This window comes from Pagrus pagrus (genome assembly GCF_965226575.1).
Source record: "Pagrus pagrus genome assembly, chromosome: 3".
NCBI lineage: Eukaryota > Metazoa > Chordata > Actinopteri > Spariformes > Sparidae > Pagrus > Pagrus pagrus.
Genome location: NC_140187.1, coordinates 9662275 through 9685525, shown reverse-complemented (window position 1 = coordinate 9685525; position 23251 = coordinate 9662275). Strand labels below are relative to the sequence as shown.

The 23251-nt window shown below is 41.3% G+C and overlaps 1 protein-coding gene across 1 annotated transcript in view; it reads left to right on the top strand.

The window, feature by feature from the left end:
- tafa3a (TAFA chemokine like family member 3a) overlaps nt 1-17526 on the top strand; it is a 100864-nt gene extending 83338 nt beyond the window's left edge. The window contains exons 3-5 of the mRNA XM_084348058.1: nt 5188-5337; nt 6830-6954; nt 16758-17526. Of these exons, the coding sequence (XP_084204184.1) occupies nt 5188-5337; nt 6830-6954; nt 16758-16769 (287 nt within the window). The 3' untranslated portion in view covers nt 16770-17526. The remainder of the gene's footprint in view (nt 1-5187; nt 5338-6829; nt 6955-16757) is intronic.
- The last annotated feature ends 5725 nt before the right edge of the window (nt 17527-23251 follow it).

Here is a 23251-nt window from a genome sequence, read left to right as displayed (position 1 = left end):
GCAGTAATTAAAGATCATATTGATGTGCCTCTCTTCCTTTGAAACATTATTTTGATTGTGAATTAACAATGTTAAACATTTTTCTTAACATTTGCTGTACTAATGAATTGAAGCTGATCTACGTATCTCTGTATCTAATGCTGTACAGCAGACATTTTAGGAGAAGGGTAGAACAAGGTGAGTTCCCCTCCTTCTTGCCCTCCAGCTCTGTGCAGGTTCTGGCTGCTTATTGGCATTTATCAATCAGGGATTGATGAATACGATTGTAGAGCAGAGTGCTTTGCCTCAGAGTGGTATTGATTGGCTGAAGGGTTGGGCCTTCTGCCACTTCTCATTAGTGGTCTCTGTCCTGTCACCTTTCTTTGTGTCTCGTCTCTCCCCCTTGCCGACATGTGGGCCTGGTGATTCTAACTGATGACAGTCCTAAGTGCTTTAATAGAAATGTATTGATCACAGGTGTTGTGACCCATTTACATGGCTGTCTCACTACACGCACCCACAGACAGAGAGAAGGAGAGCACATGGGGAAAACAGGCAGCCTCTCTCCTGCAGTTACATGTATGATGTCAGCTGCTCCTGTTCGTGCCATATAAAGAGCAGGTTTGCCCTGTGAACAGGGTGACAGGGTGACCCTGGTGGTTAGACAGACCATTTTACAAGCAGGGAATCGCAGGGTTCAGTGGTCCATTCTCAAAGTGTCCTTGAGCGAAACATGACCTATTACCTTCCCAGAGCTGCAGCTCCCAAATGTGTGCATTTATGTATGTTTTACTGAAAAGTCCTGAGAAATATACCAAATCAGTGGTTGTGTGAAATATGGCTAAAGGGTTCCTGGTAATAATAAAACATTTTGGTATTATTTATAAAAATTATTCTTGTCAATTTTTTACATATTTTTTTCCAAACAAAGGACCACCCAGAATCCTTTAGTAGCCATCCAATATCATATATCATAATTTTCAAAACAACATGACTGTCGCAGTTTACTGGATCAACTTCATAGTGCGGTCGCTGTTTGGTTAGGTTTAGGAAAACATCATGGTTTGGGCTAAAATCACTATGTTACTAATGTAATTTAAGTTACGAATATACCTACATTACATACAGTACACGAATGCACTTACGATATGTATGTGACGTTACTGCACTACGTCAGAAAGTAAAGTGGCTCTGAGGAACTTCTGTGTTGTGCTTCATTTCTAAACTAACACGAGCCACTGTTGCTCTCTGTTAGCGGAACGGAGAGAGGCACTGAGACGAGGCACTCATAACGTGAATAAGAGAAACTATAAGGAAACAAAGTTTCATCTCACATTACCCTTTTTTCAAATATATCTCCAAGGAAAATGTGTGACATTTTCTCCCAGCACATCTACAGCTCACAAATAAGCACATTTTACCTTCTAAATTCAATTAGGTGAACGTGTAAATAAATGCGGTGTTACATTGAGTGATGCCGAGTGAATTTAATTGTCTCCTGTAACTGAAGCTCTCAGTCTTCTCAATCTAACTCTGGGCTGTGTATTACAAAAATGTCCAACATTTCCTGTAATTTTTAAGTTACGTTTTTAGCTGTTCTACCCAATTAATTCAAGGTTGTGGTCTTTGTTTACTTTTTGTGCCTCCATGCTGTGAAGTAAAGTCATATTTCTTATCTTTCTCTGCTCCATTGCCTCACAGACCAAACACTCTGTGTATAGTTACAACAGTAGTCAGACAGTTCATGGTTGTTTCTTCTCGTACGGATCGTTACCAGCTCGGTCTGACCACCGCGCCCTGCTCTCTGACCTCTCTTCCTGTCCACGCTGCATGGTGGTTTCGGGTCCAGCCTCAGAGTCAGCGACCTTTGCCAGCAGCTGCAGTTTTAATCAGCAGTTCTCTCCACATGGGCAGCCCCAACCAGCCACTTTCTGCACCTTAATGAGTCGAGAGTCCCAGGCCAGAACTAGCCGTAGCTCGCACCGTAGCTTTTTTCTTTCCTCCTGTTCACAGCACACTACGGCAGAGTGGGTGTACATAGAGCAAAACTACTTCCAAAGAAGCACAGCTTTGTGCAAGAGACTAGCAGACGAGGTAGAGAACATTTTAAAGGCTGTTAGTGTCACATCTGTCCCTTCACAGCTAATTCAATTACATTGCACGAATTACATTATGTTTTTATGCTGCCGCCTTTGTGATATGTAACGCTCGCAAGTTAAAATAAGTGAGCAATTACTTCAACCTGACGGCAGACACATGTTATTTGTTTTCCATTATAATCAGGTGATTTACAATGATTGTCTTTGCACGTCGCGCCTCTTGTGATTGCCTATTGTCCACGCCAACCATCTCTTAAACAAAGTTTGAATATTCTATCTAAGCTGTTCCAACTTTTGAAATTAACTTTGACCGGTGGGGGCGTGCTGGTGGCTTAAAGATAATCACATCAAGGGCATGGAGCCTGACCTGTTTTTGCATCAGTAAGTTTCTGCTCGGTAGAAAAGCACTCAATCGGCAATTGTTGTCTTGCCTTTTGTGGGAATGTGAATAGCACCTTATTGATTGGAAGCAAAATGTTTTTAATGTTGTAGATGAGATTTTTGGATTGCCGGCTAATGGGAAGATGGAGGCTCGCTGCAATCTATTTTCAAGTCAAGTTCCAAATTGAAAATCTTTACAGGCGTAATTAAGGCTTATCTGAAAGGAATGTCAAAACTTTTCAAATGCTTTTTTTATTTTTCCCCCCCCCCTACATCCATTCAATCCCGATTGTTACATGTAAATACACAAACACGGTCAGAATGGCGATGAGTCTATGCAGAAAAGTAATGAATATAAAATAGAGAGCGGTATTGATGTTTGATCCAGCTTAATGGCAGTGAAAACAGTGTCCGTGTAATTGATATTGTAATGTTCTCTCACGTAAATACGCAGTTGAGATGTTAATCAAGTCATTTTTGAGAAGTATGTGTGTTTTTGATGCTGTGTAACTACATTAATAGATCCCGATGGAGACATTCTCTTTCCGTCCTCTGGTAGGGGTGGAGGGTCACTGGATTAAGTACGTTGCTCAAGGATACATGGACAGGTGGGGCTGCACTGGGGTTCAAAGCCGGGCCCCTCCGCCTGGGAGATGGCCTGGATTTCAAGTAGCTGTTGTGTTTGAATGTTTGAAACAAGACTGAGCCGAGAAATTACTCAAATGTCTTCAGACAGACATGCTGTTTCCCCCTGTGTCCAGTCTTCGGGCCAAGCTCCAGGCATCTGGCCGTAGATTCACAGTCCAGAGAGTAATATTCTCGTCTAACTACCTGCCAGAAAACGAATAATTAGCATAATATCCTGTTCTTTTGAGGTCGTGATTTCATCCAAAATACTTGCTCAAGACTTAATATCAAGTACTGCAGTGGAATGAAAAGAAAACTCTAAAAAGGCCAAAATTATTCATGAACTGATCCCCCTAAGTGTTGTTTGTGTATCCAACGCATCATATGTCTTTTTTATTTACAGTTTGGATAGAAAGAGAAAATAAAAAGACCAAATAAAAACAAAACAAATCCACAACACTAGGACGACACCCCAGAGGTTACAGGCAAAAAAAGATAAAGATATAATTTCTTAGGAGATCATTGCATCACTGATCCTTCTTGACTAGGCCTCTGCACCTTCAAGGTTCAGGTTTCTATTCATTGTAAAAGCTTTATATCTAGAGCATTGGAAACACTTCTTAAACTAAATGTCTGCTCTTCCTTTGTGAGTATCTGTGGCCCTTGTGGACCATTATCTCTTTAAAGCCCCTGCAAGGCTGAGGCTGCATCTTCCATCATCATATATACGAGGACCTTTATTCAGTGATTCAAACAAAAAACAATTTGATTTCCTAACTTGCCAATTCACAAGAATGGTCTATTTCATAGAAAGGAATTGCTAATGTTATCAAGCGTGCAGATTTCACTCAGTCCACTTGAACTCCTTATGCTTCATGGTATAGTGATACATCCACATTTAATGTTAAACATAACATATTTTGAACTCCTTCCCAAGATTGTCTTACTTCTGTGCAGTGCCATAACGTGTGTATTAAAGATCCTCTCTCTTCACAGCCATGCCAGCATAGGTCGGAAATATTAGGATCCATTTTATTTAGTTTCTGTAAAGTCTAATGTAGTCGGCATGAAATCTTTTCTCTATAATTTTATGTTTGTATTGAATTTTTTAAAAAGCAATTTGTCAGTGGTATCATAGTGTCTAGTGGAAGGTGTTTTCCCAGATCACGTTTCCAAAGCCTGATATATCTTATTCTGATGTGCCATAGACCTTTATTGTTGTCCAGACACATTGTTGAGCCAGGTGGTTGCACTGGGTGACATGTTCATGCAGTATTTTGAACATGGCTGCTGTATTTTTTTCCAACAATTAGGGCTGTATGATATTGGAATATTTGCCTTACTTGAAATTGCAAATCCTGCGATGTGACACATGGCCATGCCTATGCTGAAACAATATATTGTGCAAGTCGAACAACAATCCAAACGGGTGTTTTTCAACCTTCCTGCTGGTGCCTCCCCTGCCCTGCATGTTTTAGATGTTCCCCTACCCCAACACACCTTATTCGAATGAGTGGGTCGTTATCAGGCTGCAGCAGAGCTCGATCATGAGCTGATCATTTCAATCAAGTGTGTTAGGGCAGAGGAATTACATGCAGGGAAGGGTCCTCAGGACCAGGATCGAAAAGCACTGCCATATACACATTGCTGGTCCTGTTAATATCCAATAATGTGTATTAATCAGCACTTTTTACTCCTGTTTGAAAGATGTTTGCTAAAAGCTACAGTGCCCAGCTGTTTAAAAAAATACTTATATGTTTGTGACTCTTTTTTTAAAAGATGTATGTCTTCAGTAGAAAAAACTGGGCTTGCAGCTGATTGAGTCAAAACGAAAACTGGCCGATGCATTTTGATTTTTGTCACTCGACGGGAATTTTGTGCAGAAGGAAAAACAAAGAATAACACAAGCTTTCTCAAAAGATAAAGTGTACATAAACGAAGAAATATACACAATGTTTACTAGCATATACTTCTAAAGATCTGTTATTTAGTAGTGCTTTATTTAATAGTGCTTTGGTGAGAAACATTATAAAAAGTGGAATTACTGTTGCAGAGAGATCGTCAGATGCATCCCAACCACTGTCTTTGTTTGTGCTTTCAGTTCATGTGAAAGCGGGAACCTGTGAGGTAATTGCTGCGCACCGATGCTGCAACAAGAACAAGATCGAAGAGAGATCCCAGACTGTCAAATGCTCCTGCTTCCCTGGACAGGTGGCGGGAACAACAAGAGCGGCTCCATCTTGTGTAGACGGTATGCCAGACTTCTCATTATAGTTTTCGGTAATGATTTGAGACTGACTTATGATTGGGGAAGAAATGGTGGTGTGGTGCAAAACTGTCACACCTGTCACTGTGCCTCTGGTGCTTATTCCACCGATTATTTGGGCTTGAGAGGTTTATTGTATGAAAGAAGGGGGAACACACTGAGATTTTCATGATCCTGCCGTTGTGTCCCGAGGGCTTTTGAATCTTCAAAATCGAATCGCCCACCAGTTCAACTATCACCTATCTGTCTCTTATATCAGACCTCATGGTGAGCAACTAGACAGAGGGATAGGTCATTTAATATCATGTCAAAAGTGGCCTCAGTTACAGGTGAATCGATCCCCATTTCCTCTTTTCAATGTAATGGCTCTGACAGGAGCTTCCTGAATTTTGACAGTTCTCTTTTCACTTTGGAAATGTCAGAGGAAGCTGCTTCTCCCCTGTAGGCCCCCCTCAGAGCAGCTTAAGACCTTGACGTGCCAACCCCTGCTGCACGCTTTATTACCCCTCCTACGTACAAACATCCACCCTCGTCACACTGCACGCACCTGCTCTCAACGCTCACCGGCTTGACATTGACCCACGCCCTGTAATTCAGACGTGAAAACACACCGGGGCAGAACACCTCCGTCAGCCAGATCAAAAGACACTCTCTTCAATCACCGAGATGAATATAGAAACCAAAGGCACTTGTTGTTGCTCCGGCCAGGGTAGAACCGTGCTACACCTTCAAACAGCATGTTGTTAAATGCCTCCAGTCAGGGGTGAAGGTTTCATTTCAACGTTGGGGGGAGAACATATACAGTGTGGGATGTAGGGTTTCTTCCCTAGGAAATGTTGAGTGTCAAACACTCCATTTCCTTCATTCTATTTAATTTCTATACACCAATGTGTGCCTTTGCTGCATGAATAATAGTTACTTTACTTAACAGTTTATGTTCTTTTTCAAACAAACAGCAGGGATGTGGTTAATAGTCAGATTTTGATGAAGGTTCTCAGTCATCCAGGTAATTCTAAGTGCTATATCGTAGGCCTGTTGCCTACGATATAGCAGGGATATGAGTAGCATGGATGTTAGCAGGAATAGCGATAGCATGGATTTAGGCAGGGATAGCAATAGCATGGATTTAAGCTGGGATAGCAATAGCATCAACATTTGCAGGGATATCAATAGTATAGTTATAAGCAGGGATAGCAATGGCATCGATTTAAGCAGGGATATAAATAGCATCAAAATTAGCAGGGATAGCAATAGCATAGACGTTAGCATGGACAACAATAGCATCAATATTAGCATGGACAGCAATAGCAGGGATATTAGTTGGGACAGCAATTTCGGCCACCTAAGCATAAGTTCTTCTTGAGTATACGCTATATATTAAGGGCATGTGCCCCCTTGTGTTCTCCCAAAATCTATGCATATGCCTCCAGTACAACCCCCTTTTTGTGCTTACGGTTTTCTTTCGTTTCCCTCCCAGCATCCATAGTTGCACAGAAGTGGTGGTGCCAGATGCATCCCTGCATGGATGGGGAAGAGTGTAAAGTGCTGCCAGATCTCAAAGGATGGAGCTGCAGTACAGGAAATAAAGTTAAGACAACCAAGGTGAGTTTAATTCACATAAATATTTGTGGGCAGATAAAAGACACACGTCCTTACATTAATAGTCACAGCTTAGAGCCAACAAAAACAACTATAAAATTCACGCCCTCTGGACAATAGTTGTGACAAAATGCGAGCCTGGAATAATTGAGGAGGGCTGGGTAAGTGTTTTAAAAAAGAAAGAAACAAGAGCTGAAAAGAGCACTGGAGAGGATTTCTTTTATCAACTTCAGATGTGAGCATAGCAGAGTAGGAGGCAGCAGGAGTGGAAGATGTGACTCATAGGGGAGAGTCACTGAAGTGTTTCTTGAATCGGCTTACAACAGTAGAAAGAGGTGAGTTAAGGTGAGCTTCATCCATTTAGCTACATCTCACGTTGTGTTGTGGGAGTCCAACTACAGTCAGTTTATCGCATTTTTACTTAAGTTGCTAATTTGGTAGAGCCAAGAAGATCAGATAGTCAATCCAGGAGCCATCAGTTGTGGAGAGAAAGGGCAACACTGTGGGAGAAAGCAGGGTGCCAGCGTGTGAAGTGTCAGGATTTTTTTTTTATTTTGTATTTTTTGGTTTGATTTGGTTTCAACTGGTGCGTTTGCACATTTGGTTCAGTACATTTAGTGTGGTGTGAAAATTGTTGACTCAACTCTGGTGCAGACTAAATAACCAGACTTGAAAAGAAGGGTCTTTGCCACAGAAAATGCACATTTTCAAGTGTGGTTTACATACATCTATATGTGACCGGCTTTTTTGAATTCACAAGAAATTTGCCTCTTCGCATGTGAATTCCCCATTTTCACACGCAATTGACTATTTTCACATACGAAGGTTTGAAATGTCAAAAATGAAACGTCACATGTGAACTGGCCTTCTGCACATTTCAGTCTCAGACAACTCATGCTTGAAATGTTGATCACAGCAACAAAATCTTTTTTTTAATCATAGTTTTTTTTTAATTTACATAGAGATATACGGGAGGGATGAGCAAAGCATCTCCAACCCCCCCAGTCGGAGCCTACAGGTGGATGATGGGGTGGTGGCGGAGCTGAGAGAATATGCAGCAATACTGATGCACGGCAGCATTGGCGTTGACAGGCAGAGGTAGATTTCTGCAGTTTAAATAGACTGCTAAATTGAGAGGCTGCGTTTGGTAGATGATTGTGGAGAGTGGGGCACGCCACATGTGAATTGCAGTGCAGCTCGAGTTGTCCGCCTGAACTAGCTCGCAGGCGTCTCTCCATTTTCACAAATAAATGAAAATTTCCTCATAAGAAATTTACATTTTCACTTCTGAACTATGTACTTGATTGGCTTTTTTTTACATACCGATTAGAATTTCCAGCTCCGGGCAGCTGAAAGTAAACTTACAGCCCAGTTACCAGAGAGTGGTGTGACAGAAGATCAGCTGATCGTGTGCTGTTGAAAAATCAATCCTTGTAAGTGCACCGTTACCTCAGATGTGTTGAGTTTTCACCTATTTTGGCAGTTCCTCGGATAAACTGAGTGAAATGATTTAAATGTAGCAACAACCCAGCAGCTATTCCTGTAATATTATAAAAAAAAAAATACCTCTTTCATCTCAATCTGCCTGTTCGTCACTATTTCTGATGATGCAGAGTGACAGTCGGAAAACCTTCCGCTAAGTCCACTGACCTGCTGTCAGTTACAGCTCTTGGTTCATTTGCAAGTGGCCAGTCTTAACATTAAACAGAACAGAACAAAAAGCCAAATATGCATTTTTTTTTCTTTGGTCCAGTCCTCATGAGCCAAATTACAAGCGTAAAAGATTTGATTGCTAAATATAATGCTTAGTGCTTCCCTAGAGGTTAAATCGGACTTCAGTCAATAGAGATTAGATATTAATCTCCCAATCACCATGTGTTCAGTGTGGATTCACTTGGCTTTTATTAACAATTAAAAAGTCACATTTCTTGTCAATATTGTCCTTTATGACATTTATGAGGATTTCTTGTGACTTCAGACTGACAAACAAGACAGTTAAATCGTAATTTCCCATATTTGATCAAAAAAGAAATTAGCATTTATGAATATCCTGTAGTTTGATGCCTGCTCTGTGACGACAGTGCCCGCTCATTAATAATAATTAAAGATTTCCAGGGTTTTCATCACAAGCCATAGCGTAAGACATAGCGTGACGACAAAACAGATTATTAGGTGTTCATTGTATAAATTGTTCATGAATGTATATGATGTGTCACGTGAACATATATAACGAGATAGGTGTATAATCAAAATCTGAACTACAGGGTTGAAAGAACAGGTGTCAGATTGATTTACTTGATCTATAATAATGATATATCATTATGTAAGATCAGAAATCAGTTGAGAACAGAAAAAAACATGTTCATAAATAGATCAGATAGTTATAGAAACAGTGTTATCATGAGTCCTACAAGTCTCAGTTGGTGGTTTAGGTGAGAAATGGGATCTGGACACTTGCAGCAGAAGACAACTTTGCAACTGGAGAATAGATTTTCACTTTTATAATAAACAGCAGGGAGATCAATGGTACGAATCAGAAAATGTAGCCTCTGAGGGGTGCTCAAATCCAGCTCACGGGCGCCATCTCATCCTCGAGGTTTGGGCATTCAGGGTAAATGAGAGCGTGGTTGAGTCGAGTCCTGCCTTTGAAAAGTCAGAGCAGCTTGCATATGACTTCAAAAGTGCCAGCGAGAAGCAAAACAAAAGGCAAGCAAAGGCAGGAGAGAGACAAACAACAAACAAAAATCCCTCGAGGACGCCAAATCGTGGAGTGGGATATGCTGAGGCAGGCCAGGAGGGCTCAAGCTGCAGCACTTCCAGAGATTAATAGAGGTTATCTGGACTTGTGTTTTGGGTTTCGGGGTGTGGTAGACCTGAAGTGGATGGGTAGGTGAGGAGGGGGCAGGGGGGACGCACTGGGCCCTTAGCCATCCATCACGGTCCAGTGTTTGACTCACCAAACGCCTGTAGTTGAGCTGCCTCTTCCATTATTCATGGCTACAGGAGGCCTGGACGAAGCAGAGCTTTTTATTTTAGCCGGGTTAATAATTCATGCCCTCTCTCACAGCCACGGGAAAGCAGAAACAGAGGCACAGACAAGCAGGGGTCCAGGTGGCGAGTAGAACCCTTCAGAACCTCGACTCTTTTTTTGATTTGGGAGTCAGCGGGGGTCGCTCCATGCTCGTGGCCCTGCTGCCTCCCACAGAGTGCAAGCAAGGGACGGCCTGCGTTTGCTAGAGGGTTCTGTACCCGAGCTTCCTGGTCAGTTAACATCATTCTGTTGAATGACTGGAGGGCTCTGCCGAGGATCGAGCTCCGCTTCACAAGTATTGTGTTGAAGGGACACTAGGTCTTTCAAAATTACATGAAAAAATCCAAAACAATGCTGCATAGTAAAATACTGGTTGACAAAAGATACGTCTCACATTCCTTTTTTAATATAATATACCAACGTCAGTCAAGTCACAAGTTCAAGCAAAGCTTTTATGAGCAAATTTCATATCAGTGACAGGCCTTTTATGTCCTTAATTCTGACTAATATATGACCTGGCAGCCCAACATTTTACATAAGTGATACCTTCACTGCATTAGATTGTTCACAACTGAATCGACAGAATGCTCTGGTTGGGTTTAGGCACAAAAAAACACGCAGTTCGAGTTAGGAAAACATCATGTCATGAGGCTGTTTTGGTCTCCACCAACATGACTGGAAAGCTCGCGACATCCTTGTCAAAGATACCATTTTTTCGTCACACAAAACTTAACCTCCTTGGCAGATGAGGTTGATTTTACTTCTTTTTTATTTCCGTTGAATTGTCTCTCTATTTTATTACATTTATGTTTTTAATCTCGCTTTTCTGGAATTTATGTTTTATCATAAAATCTAATGTTAGTTTTCTATCACAGTTAATATTGCTTTAAATCGATCCTCAGTCCTACTCGTCCTACCAGTAGTAAAAAAGCTATTATTATTAGTTTATATTCACAAGATGGATACATTGACACAGTAATATAGGTGTGACCTACTCCTCAGTTGTAGTACATGCCTCATAAATTCATTCTTCTCTGATGTTCGGCGGTGGCATTGTTGATATGAAATGATGGTGTCGTCTCACCTCATGACAAAGTCACATCAATAAATCAGAGGTCTTGACGCCCTGCGGGCTTCCTCTCGGACATCTCCAGTTGCTCCCTCTTTCTCTGCATGTCCGGGAGCAGCTAGTTTTATAGTCCTGCTGGTAATGTCAGGAATTATAACCCTGGCAGCTCCTGCTTTTCACTACCCATCAATCAGGGGACGAAAGGCAAAAGAACCACTGAGCCTCTCCACTTGACAGGTGCTATGATGGTTGTTCAGAGCGTGTTGAGGGCCGCTGATGGAGAGCTGTCAGAGGTTGATTTCTTTTCAAGTCACAATTAAAGCATACATTACACCTGCTGAACCACAACTGTGTAAAATGTATTGCGGGCATAAAATGCTGCATAATGACTTGCAGCTTGAAGTGAATTGCACAATTGTTTGACTTTGCTTCTACCTTTTGCGACAATTTCCCTTATCTTGGGTCCTTTTCTGGGCCACAGTGTGCATGTATGCAACTCCTGATTTACTTTAGAAGGAAGTAGCTCATTACACAGTCTGTACCTGGCTTGAGACTGATCTCAGTGACTCACTCTGTAAGTGAAGGACAGCTCGTAGGCCTGATTAAGCGCTGGGATTTTTATGAGATCACTAACTTCAGAGGATTATTAACAACCTAGTGATCTTTAATCCCTGTTTTATATGATCGCAGTTATGAGTTATTACTCAGAAAATTGAAGTACAACACTCTGAAGGACAATTTTATTATTTTTTATTATTTATTTTATTAAGGCAATAAGAAACAAACAAACTTTGAGAAATGAAAAAGAGATGTACATTACTCATTTCAACCACTGGTGAAGTGGGGTTTGGAAATCGTGATGATGTAGCTGATGCTGTACCTGAATACTGAGGTAAATATGTTAAAAATCGTAGAACAGTGCAGTTTCAGCCTCTATTAATTTTACAATACAATGACAGTCAGACAGTTCAAATTCAAGTATGAATGAGCATGAGCAGTCACAACTCCTTGCTTCCTTGTTTGGTACATAATAATCCCTTTTTAAGCCTTACTATGAGGCAGTAACACACATCGAAGGTCTATAAAACCAATAGGAGTCACGAGCGCAGTGACAATGACAGAATCCCTGACTGGCTTCCTGACCATTTACTGCTCGTTGCTACACGCAGCCAAGCTGTCGACATGAATTGTGGGCAAGTGTTTAACCCCTTGGCTGCAAGAGCCTAAGGGCCCGTGTGCACATAGGGTTTTTTTGTTCAGAAAAGCGCTGGCAGTGCTTGAGAGAAAAAAAACACTGCACGTGAATCTTGTCTCTTTGACAACGATGTCTTGACTGTGTTCAGTCCCAGTTTGGTGTCTAGCCGTTTTCACTCTCAGAGTTGCCAAATCCAGTTGAGCTGGGTCCCACTGACCGTGGTGAATTCCCCCGTGATATGAGGTTCTGGTTCCAGACAAACTCTTGGGCCACTGGCTCCACAGCTAACTGAACCATGAGCTAATTTGCCAATGGTAGCTAGGAAGCCAGGAATAGCTGGCAAAGAGCAGCAGTTGTCGGTTACTCTGATGATATCCTGCTCCCTCTATGTGTGGAGCTACCTTTGAATTAAATGCCGCACTTTCTTGTGCAGTTAGAAATAAGTTAGAAAAATTCACATCTATAAGAGGATTTATTTGCAGATCCTTTAGTTGCTGTACCAACTTTTCATTCTTGAGTAAACAGATTTTTGGAGTTTAAAGGCTAAAAGACGGCATGAGACGTTCGCCTTAGAAAGAGGAGTTAAATCATTCTATTGATCATTTGTTTTTATAGTCCATTAAGACATTGCTGGAGGCTAACGCTGGCTGTGTGATGTGCAAAATTAGAGCGGCATTGAAACCTAAAATTATAATCTTCAATACAAGTCTACAAAAAGGATTCAGAGATGCTTACTTTTTAAACCTTTTTCTAGATAATAATAAGCATGGAACTCACACACATCTGCACACACGTGCTCCGGTAGCTCTTCCTCAAAGGTGGGGTCTTAGTTTGTTTGTCGATGGGTGTTTGAACCTACAGCTGACCAGTCAAGTGTGGTCTTTCATCCTGAGGCAGCTTAAGCATCAAACCCTGAGGAGCTGCCTTCTGTTCTCCTGATTCCCCTTTGTGTGTTTCCACACTGATAACCCCACAGTGACACCCACAACACCACAGCGTGTTAATTGCTTTGATAAGGTTTCGCTTTGCTTCACATTTTTGTTTCTGCTGCCATATATGTTTTTCAGTTTTGTTTTGTTTTACTCTGTTAATTTTGTGTGTCTAAACCCTTTTATCCCTTCTGCTCAGGAGGTGAAATTCTGTTTTAAAGCCGCAATTAAGAAGTTGCTCCTGTTTGTTCTTATATAGTCTGAAGGAAAAATGTGTCTTTTTCAGCCGATACTGATAATGATTACCTGCCGCTCATGGCCGATAGCGATAAGATAACCGTTAATTTTTCATTTTGTGTTTTAAAAAGAGCTTCGTATTCTGTACTTTGTGCACACCTGAGGGTAAGAAAGGCTAATAAGACTTGTTGGTTAAAGGATACATATTATGCTCATTTTCAGGTTCATAATGTTGTTTTGGGTTACTTCTAGAATAAGTTTACATGCTTTAATGTTCAAAACACACATCAGTTTTCTCATAATGTCCAGTAGTACAGCACTGTATTCTCCCTCTGTCTGAAACGCTCTGTTTTAGCTCCTGTCTCTTTAAGGGTCCCCACTCCTGAATACCCAGTCTGCTCTGATTAGTCAGTTCACACATGCCTGAGCCAGCACTGCTAACAACAACAGAAGTTGTGCTGAATCAATTCTTACATGCCAAACTAGCCGCAAGACATAAATTATGTGAATGTGTGACATGGTGACAAAGTGTGATGTCATGAAGTCCCGGATTTAAAGGTGGGACTACTGATGAGGCATTCAGGATCAGTGTTTTCTGTTTGAGAAAGAAGCGTCTGTAGGTGCAGACTTTGGTCCTTTTAACTTTTTTTTACATGCACAATAACCTAAATAAAAGACTGAAGCAAAGGAAAAAACGTTCCTTTATAACTCGTACACTTTTTCCCTCCTCTCTGAGCCCTTGAACACTTTTTACAAATCGCAATCGTGTTGTCTTCCTCTGAAACTGTACAAAACGCAGCACGGCCCCACAGCCCCACAGCCCCACAGCCACAGCCGCAGACGTCACCAGTTCAATCCCTGCAGGTGACCTTTGTTGCATGTCATGCTACTCTCTCTCCCCTGTTTCCTGTCTGTCGCTCACTATCTCTATCCAAACAAAAAGCCTAAAAAAGAAAAACGCCGGAGGCCATCGCCAAAAATATTTGCCTCCACTGAGTGACTGAATGTATGTCTAACAGGCACAGTCGACAAATAATTTCCATATGCTCTGTCACACCCATGATTCCCGAGAATTGTCACACGGAGGTGAAAATTAAATTGTGGCTCCCCACACAGCAAGCACTGTGTCTTCAGCTGCAGCGCTGAGCTGCATAAAAAAATCATACTTTCACAAAATATAAGAATTGTATTGCTTGGAAGTCTGATTGTGTCAGTAAACCCCTTGTTGGTTAAACTGGCGAGACCCTGCCAACTGCTAATTGAATGACAGTAATGTGCAAATATTCAAACAGGACCAGCTGTGTTTATTTGTGTGTGTGTGTGTGTGTGTGTGTGTGTGTGTGTGTGTTATACAGTGCCTCCCACATCAGAGCACAAGTCAAAAAGTTACTTGTGTTCTACTTTTAAAGGGCAAACCAACAAGGAGCAACACTCACCTCCCAGAGTATTTTTAGAGTTCTGCTTAAAGTGAGAGTAGTACAAACTGCTTCTTTCAATCGTTTAGATTAATATTCATGAAAATGTCTGAGAATACTTATGCCAGCAGTATGCCATCATGAATAATAATATTCCCCTGTTTGCACGGAAATCATTGAGCATGATGTACGTTGCATTACATCTGACTCACCGTCTTCCCACTATATCCGCAAAGAGCACCACAGCTGTTTGAATTATAAACATGCCAGCTGGGAATATGCACACCTCGCACCTGTCATACTGTTGACAGATAGACTACTGCTTTTGCTTATTGCTTTAATTAGTTGGACACAATTATAAGTAGAGCTGAAATGACTAGTCTATCAATCAATTCGTCAATAGACCAAAGCATAAATGAGTCTATAGGAGCAGGGGTTATTTGGAGTAAACGCTAACGTCAGCAACACTCCAACATTTTATAATTAGAGCTGAACACAAAGTCCTGCTGAAGCTGATGGTTCTGTGAAAGTTGGTTTTGAACTATATTTAATTGAATAAACATGAAATATTTAATATTCAAACCGATAAACTTTATTGTTTTTAATAACATACACTCATCTACAGCAAGCAAAGTGAGAAGAACCACATCGTATGTTTAGTCATGAACCAGAGTGTTGGATACATTGAAATGTTGACCAGATAGTGGTGCACGATAAAAATCATCATCAAATCAAAACCACACGTCAAACCTATGTCAACGAAAGGAAATTAAGGGGCATCACCAAAGTCTTCTGTCAAGTAATCTGTCCTGTTGTTATCTAAATATTTAAGGCTGGAGGAAAGTGGTTGATTGAAGGGGCAGCCTGGCTACTGTCCAAAGCAGAAAATGACCATAAGGGCCCAAATTTGACCTAGAAATCCTGATCACAGTTCTATGTAAGGCAGTGTATCACACCCGGTTGGATCCAGGTATCACACCCGGTTGGATTAAAGTAGGCAGGTTTTGTTACTTACCGATAAACAAGAGAAAATGCCAGTTTTCAAGCATCTCAAGTCCTGGTGGTAAGGGGGAAGCACAAATCAACGGGAGAACAGACTTTGACACAAGCCCGGCGCTCTCTCCACAGATTGAATACCTGTCAGGTCACTCTTGTTCACCCTCTTTGTCTTCAGGGCCGATCACACAGAGACTCATCAGGTTCAGGTGCGGCCGCTTTAAAAATGCCTTGGCTGTGTGTGCACCCAGACACCATATGTAATTACGACTCCCACACCTTGCGCCGTAAAGTTGAACATACGTCGACTTCTGAAAACCGCTGGAAAAACTTGATGCACAGCGCAGGAGAGGAGCGCGTATCTTACATTAAGAAAACAATTGTTTTGCCGGCAAAGCTTTTCTTAGCGATGCGTCTCTGTGTGATTGGCTCCTCCATCAGCATGGTTCTTCTTCTTTTGCAGTAGAGTTTCCACAGTTATTCCAGTTGTTCCACCATTGCCTGTGGGACCAAGGAAAACAATGCCTCTTCCTGTTTTGAGAGTGCAATGGCAGACATGCATCCTTTGAGCCGTAGTTCAACCTTCATTTTTCTGTGCCTTTGTACATGCTGGCAAAACTATAATGCTGTACTCGTAGGCTGAATTTTCTGATCTCATTTTTCTCTTTTTTAACTGGATTTTGTGTGTGTCTACTCTTAAGATAGCTCAATTGTAGTGAAAACAGTAGGCTTACATATTCCACTCCTCTCGCAGAAGTTTCTGTCATATTGCATGTCAGACTGACTGACAGCACCGTCTTGAGAGTGCTACTACTACTATTTGTCATCATTAATGACTCAAATCCCTTTTTATACCCAGCATCCACTCACGTCTCTGTCACAATTTTCTTCTGATTCCTGACTCTGTGTTTCTTTTCTTTCCTTGTCTTTCTAGGTCACACGATAGTCGTCCGTTTCCAGGATAACCTTGTTTGGAACCAGACGTTGTTTCTTCAACAAACACCATAGGACATTTGGATATCATGTGTTATGAGGATTGGTGGAAAACAGGGACCAACGAGGACAATAATCACGGACATTCCACTGAACGAATGGAAGAAAAGGACCAGGAAGCATCATATAAGACTGCATATTGAAAAAAAAAATCCTGACCTTAGATGCAGCATCAACAGTAGCTGTCTCTGAACTCTACTGCCCACCAAATCTCTTTGTATTATAGTTTTATTCCTATGGACAAGAAGACTCAACCATGAAGATATTTATTGACTAAAAGACCGTGGATTACACCAGATAAAAAAAAAAAAAAACACCCCTAAAACAAAATCATGTGATGTGAAACTTTTGTGTTATTTTCTTGCCACAGGACTATTGATGCGTATCTGTGTTGAAGATCTAGTGAGATCATAAGCATTTTCATTCCTTTTAGCCTTATGCAGCAGATATCTCTTCTTTTGTTGATTTGAAAGTGTTTGGCTTTTTTTTTTTAAGTTTGTTAGGATGTCAAGTCTTCTTTTTAAAGACAAAAGACGATGCCACAACAATAAAACCCTGAAGATATGTAATGATGTTGGACTACAAGTCACCGATTGTCGACACAGCTGAGTTCTGCCAAAATGTTTTAATGGTATCTGTTGTTTTCAAAGCCTGGTGACTACTATTGATTACAAATGTCGATATTATCTCAATAAATCTAACTCAATGGATATCACTGTTCAGGAAAATCTGGGTTTTTACCTTGTAAATGGTTTGACTATACCAACAGGTTTCAACTTATGGGGCGGACTGTGGCGTCTGACTGAACTCAGACTAGACTTGGACCCCCAAAAGAGGTAAAAATAACAGGTCGAGGGGGTTAAAACATTCATATATCCTTCTTAACTGGAATCTTAAATACTAAAATCTATATTTCCCATAGTCAATACTTCATAGAATAACTCCCCTCAACTGGACCATACCATTTCTTAACCTTGATGTTAGTTGAACATCTCGTCTGCCTGTCTCCCATCACTCCCACCAATAGTTTGCGATACGTCTTCATGTCTACACCTGCATGCATTCTGCAAGAGGACATTGATGATATAAGGGTATGCTGTATGGACGGAGGTGTTTCTTAAACAGTGCTAAAACACAGATTTTTTCTGTTCTTTTCAGGACTGTTTCCAAAAATACCTGTGTAGGCCTACGTGTGAAGTAGGCCTTAGTAGCTATATAGTTAGCTCCATATATGCTTGATGCATACGTAGCTTGATGAGACTTTCTTCCCTTCAGATTTCTGAATTAGATTGAGCCAAGTGTCTACAGATGAATGAACAAACGTTGCTAACGTTTGCCTTAACGTTTGCCAGGCTAGCAATGCCCTTTCCTTTACAATGTTTGCTAAATAGCTAGCTAGATGTGCCTATGACTTGGCATTTCAATACCAGTAGAAAATGTGTGGGTCTGCGTTTGAGCAGAAATGATGGTCTGCTGTGGTTGTGTGGGCAGCTCTGTATGTGACCTCTGACTACAGAAGTTGTTGTGTGGTGCATGCCCCATGATCTGGTGTAATGGATTTGATTCATCATCATTTACAGACTGCAGACGTTAAAGCAACAACATGTAGAAATTGGCATTTTGTGCAATTTGGCGTCCCCCACAGTTTCTGAGTGAAACACCACTGTCTTAAATACAAATCCCAGGGCTGTAATAGTTGTCAGACGTAATGTAGGTGCCAACTACAAACAAACCTCATTACATCATAATAATGTTATGTGTTGAAAACTTGTATATTGAAGTAAACATGCATGTAATTCTGTGATCCTACCCTCTAACTGAAGTTACACAGTGCAGAAACAAGTGATTGGGGGGAAGAGTGGCTGAGACAGACAGACCATTCACCCTATGACCAGACACTGAACCATCAAAAATGTTATTTAAAGATAAAAAAAGCTACATACTGGGTTCTTTTTAAGCCCTGGTGAAAAATTTGACTCCCCTGATTGTTGTTGCATACTTTGCACTCTGTATACCCGGCAACGATACTAGTATAACAAAAGAAGGAGAAGGTAGGGAGCACACAGCTAATCAATGTTGTGTTTGTGATGGAGCTAAAATTTTAAAATTCAGCAAATGCAAAAGTAGGCCAAAAAATACAAAGGAAAAATCTCACCGCACTGTTTCTTAAAATGAACAGACTTCACAAAAAGCCATCTGAAATCTGGTCCATGGAGAGACTGATAATTAGCTCTCACCCGAACACAGGCCTAATCCTGTTTGATTCATTTCCAAAACTAGATGTTGTCATCATCCAAGCCTGCCTGTTTGTTGTGCGGAGTTAATGCTACCCATTGGTCCGAATGATTTCCAGGAAGGCGTCGCCTGTTCCAAATCCCAAAAGGATTGTTAGTGCATGTCATTAGAAGGTTACAGAAAATAAACCTTCAGGGGGATTCAGGCTGGAGCAGGTGGGCGGTAAACAATGAACAAAGACAGAAACCAAAGCACAAGAGAGAAGGATTATTTAGCACGGGTGGCCATATGTATCAGTGCTGTCCAAGGGTGAATGAAATGTCCATCCATTCTGACTCAAATATACTGTGGCTACTATCATTACCGATATCAACATGCAGCTCCATTCCCCTCTCTGTTGAAGCCAAACAGGTTAGAGGAAGGCTGCTCTGAGGAGGCAGAGATGTATTTATATTTCACCTGCATGTGACATTTAAACCTTTGGGACAGGAAGCCTAGGTATATATAATACAGGGGCCCCACTCCTCTGATGTGATAATAAGAGACATTTCTGAAATGTAATTTTTCTCTATAGTTGTCAGGTTTATGACTTCAAGACAAACACCAGATCGAAAAGCAAACGACCTCCAGAAATGTTGCTGTAAACAGTCGATGCTAAACTTGCATAAATCCACACAAGCTTGAGTCAATTGTGAAGACGTCTAGACTGCAAAACAAACCGCCGCTTTGTAAGGAATTTCATATTTTGTAAGTCAATTTCCGTCTGTAATTGAAACGGTGCATTCACCGCAGAATGCTCCTTATACTAAACATAATTAATTAAGCAAAACTGTAGATGGCTCGCTCCCAAAGATCAGGCCCGAGGGACCGGCGCTGAAGGGGAGGAGTGCGGAGGCTGCTATGGTTAGCGATCCAGGTTGCCTCTTGTTTGGTTAGAAATCATTAAATTACAGTAATGACTAATTTCTCATTCCTGCGTGCAATTCGCCGGAGACCACCATGGATTTAATAAAGAGCTGGCGATGAATTACAAACAGCGAACGGCGGAGGAAAGGCTACGTGATTATACAGAGTAATTCAAAAGTGCATTAATAAAACAATACAGAAACATTGCTAAATCATTTGAGATAAAGGCTATTTGCATAATTCATTAAGATTAATCAGACCAGGCAATCCACCACAGTGCTCCGAGGAACAGATAGAGAAGACATGAATCCAATCCCCAGGAAAAACCCTTTCTATCTACAAACAATGATACAAATCTACCCTTGGATCAGAGAATTAACCTCTGTGCACTTTACAGCCCCTGCAGTGTTGAAACACAATCCTTCAGTCATTCACCTTTATGTGGGCTAATATTCTATTAATAATGAAAGATCTTTTCATACCACGGCTCCTCTGGGTTTTGTTGCTCTGCCATAAAAGACCTTCACAAAAGTTGAATGGAAATGTATTCTGCGTGTTTGGAAACCACAGTGTGGATCTGAGGCCTGGCGGTTTGACAATTCTGTGTGCTGCTATTGACTCCGGTGTTTCATTCACTGCAGCACAATGAGGCGGGAGGGATGCACATGGGATGAGTTTGGCAGTGGTCACGGATCACGTACTGTAGATAAGTTCAGCAGGCAGAAACCACTTGTAACCACTGCTGATATGGATGTTTAGAGGAGTAGTTTAACATTTTGGGAAATATTTAAATACTGCTTTCCTATTTCTACAATCACAAGAATAGATGTCGGCAATGTACGTTTCTGCTAACCATGCACCTTTGCATTTATTTATGTTGCAATTTTAATTTTCTTGAGATTAAATTTCTACCATATGTTGTGACAGCACTGTGCTTATGGTCTGGTTACGTTTAGGCACAAAAACAGCTTGGTTATGGTTGGGAAAAAAATTATGTTTTTGCTTAAAATACCTAGTGTCACGCTTACAAATGTTGAAACCAGGTTGACCAGGTTCAAACAAGAGGTGGCTGGCATGACCACAGTCCTAATCCACTCTTTACATCAGACAAAAATGTATCTGTATTTGGAAACGGAAGAAACGCCTTCCACACACTCGCCATCTTTTAACCATCTTGTTAACTTGTTTGTTGTCAACAGGAAAGTTGACCGAGGTTGATCCTGGTTCCAAGCTTGCTCAGCTGTTATTGGACCGCAGAGTGAAAATGGGCAGGACTTAGGAAGGGTCAGTTGTGCGAATTACGAATCACTTTACTGATTTGGATGTTTTATTCAGTTCATTTCAAAGATTTACAGTCACTATGTAGTCTGTCGCTACAGGCAGCAGCTGGTTGGCTTGGCTTCAAAACAAAAACTGGAAACAGGGAAACAATGAGCTTGCTTTTCTCCAACTGTAACAAAATCTGCCTACCAGCACCACTAATTAACACCTTATATTTTTTTATTTTCATCCAAAGAAAAGCCAAAGTGTAAATATAACACATATTTCAGGGGCTTATGTTTCCTATCTGCCAAAAATATAGTCTGGTACTTACCAAAGTACCAAAAGTCACTGAAACCCATACTAGGAGTTGGGTTTACAGTAGGTGTTTCAGTCCAAGAGATGCTAAAAACGCCGCACAAGGTTGTAATTTCCAAAGACAAACATTTAGAATTGGCCATAAAGAGCTCTGTGACTTTAAAGGATGTCACCTTGGCCACAAGTCGGTTTGTGAAACTAGATATCCCCCGGTCAACTGTTCTTGCTATTATCACAAAGTGAAAGCATTTAGGAGCAATACCGACTCAGCCGCAAATTTGCAGACCACACTCAAACAAGCAAGTAAAACGACTATCATCTGATGCATCAGTCGCTACAGAGGTCCAAACTGCCTCTAGAAGCAACATCAGCACACAAATTATGTGTGTGGAGCTTCGTGAAATGGGTTTCTATGACCGACCAGCTGCATACAGGTCTCACATCGCCGTACTCAATGCCAGTCGTCAGCTGGAGGGGTGTAAAGCATGCTGGAACTGGACTCTTGAGCAGCTGAAATGTGTTTTTTGGCGGATGGATCACGCTTCTCTATCTGGCAGTCTACCTACAGGAACACAGTGCCTATACTGTAAAGTTCGGTCGGGGAGAGATAACAGTCTGAGGTTGTTTTTCAGGGTTTGGGCTCCACAGTCTTCAGCATGACTGGGCCCCTGTGCACAAAGTGAGGTACGTGAAGACTTTGCTTATTGTCTTAATTACGGGGTTGGGATTTAATTTTCAGGGGTTGCCAGATGGTTGCGGAAGAAAAAATTTCAAATAACACATTTTAGGCTGTGGATAGTTGTTTTACATTACATTGTCTGTACCAGTGAGATAAATGGCCTTAAAATAGATTTTGAGTGTGTTTGTGAGAGTCAAAGTTTGGATGCACGCAAAAAAACCTCAGTGCTGGGGGTGTTGTGACCAGAAAAGGTTGAGAGCCACTGCATTAAGACATGGTTAGATGAGTTTGATGCGGAGGAACTCGATAGGCCAGCACAGAGCGTTGACCTCCACCAGAATCAGAGCGTCCACTGTGAGCCGGGCCTCAGTGCCTGAACTCACAAGTGCTCTTTTAGCTTGAATGGGCACAGATTCCCACAGACGCGCTCCCAAATCTTGTGGAAAGCCTTCGAAGAAGAGTGGCTACTGTTGTTTGGTGCAAAGGAGGTCTAACTCCAAATGTGTGCTCTGTAACCTCTAACCCTCACATGGCTGTGATCGTCAGGTATCAACTGACTTTTGGCCATCTATTGTAGGTCTTTGTGCGAGTCTGGGTTGTTTCTGAAATGTCAAACTATTCCTTTAAATCTAACATATTATATCTGTGCTGAATTTTTTAAAAGTGAATCATTTTCTCAAATTTTTGTTCTCAGTATGAAAAATAGCTCACCCTGCACATCTAACTTCTCCAGTCTAACGCCTACTGGTAAAATTATTTGAGGAGGCTTGTAGTCTGTAGATTATTAGTTATACAGAAGCTGGTTTCGATGCATGTTTAACAGACTGATGCTGCTGAAGCTGTTGATTAAAGTCCTCCCACACCTCCTCCCTGGAATACATTCCCTGGTCAGCCATCAGAAATATAAAATATTAGTATAATGTTTTTTTCTAGCTCTGGTCAGGGAGGTGCACACAACTTATTGAAAGCAAATGACACGACTCACCGGTCCTATTTTTAATGGAAGGCAAATACAAGAGGAACATTTCAGTTATCTC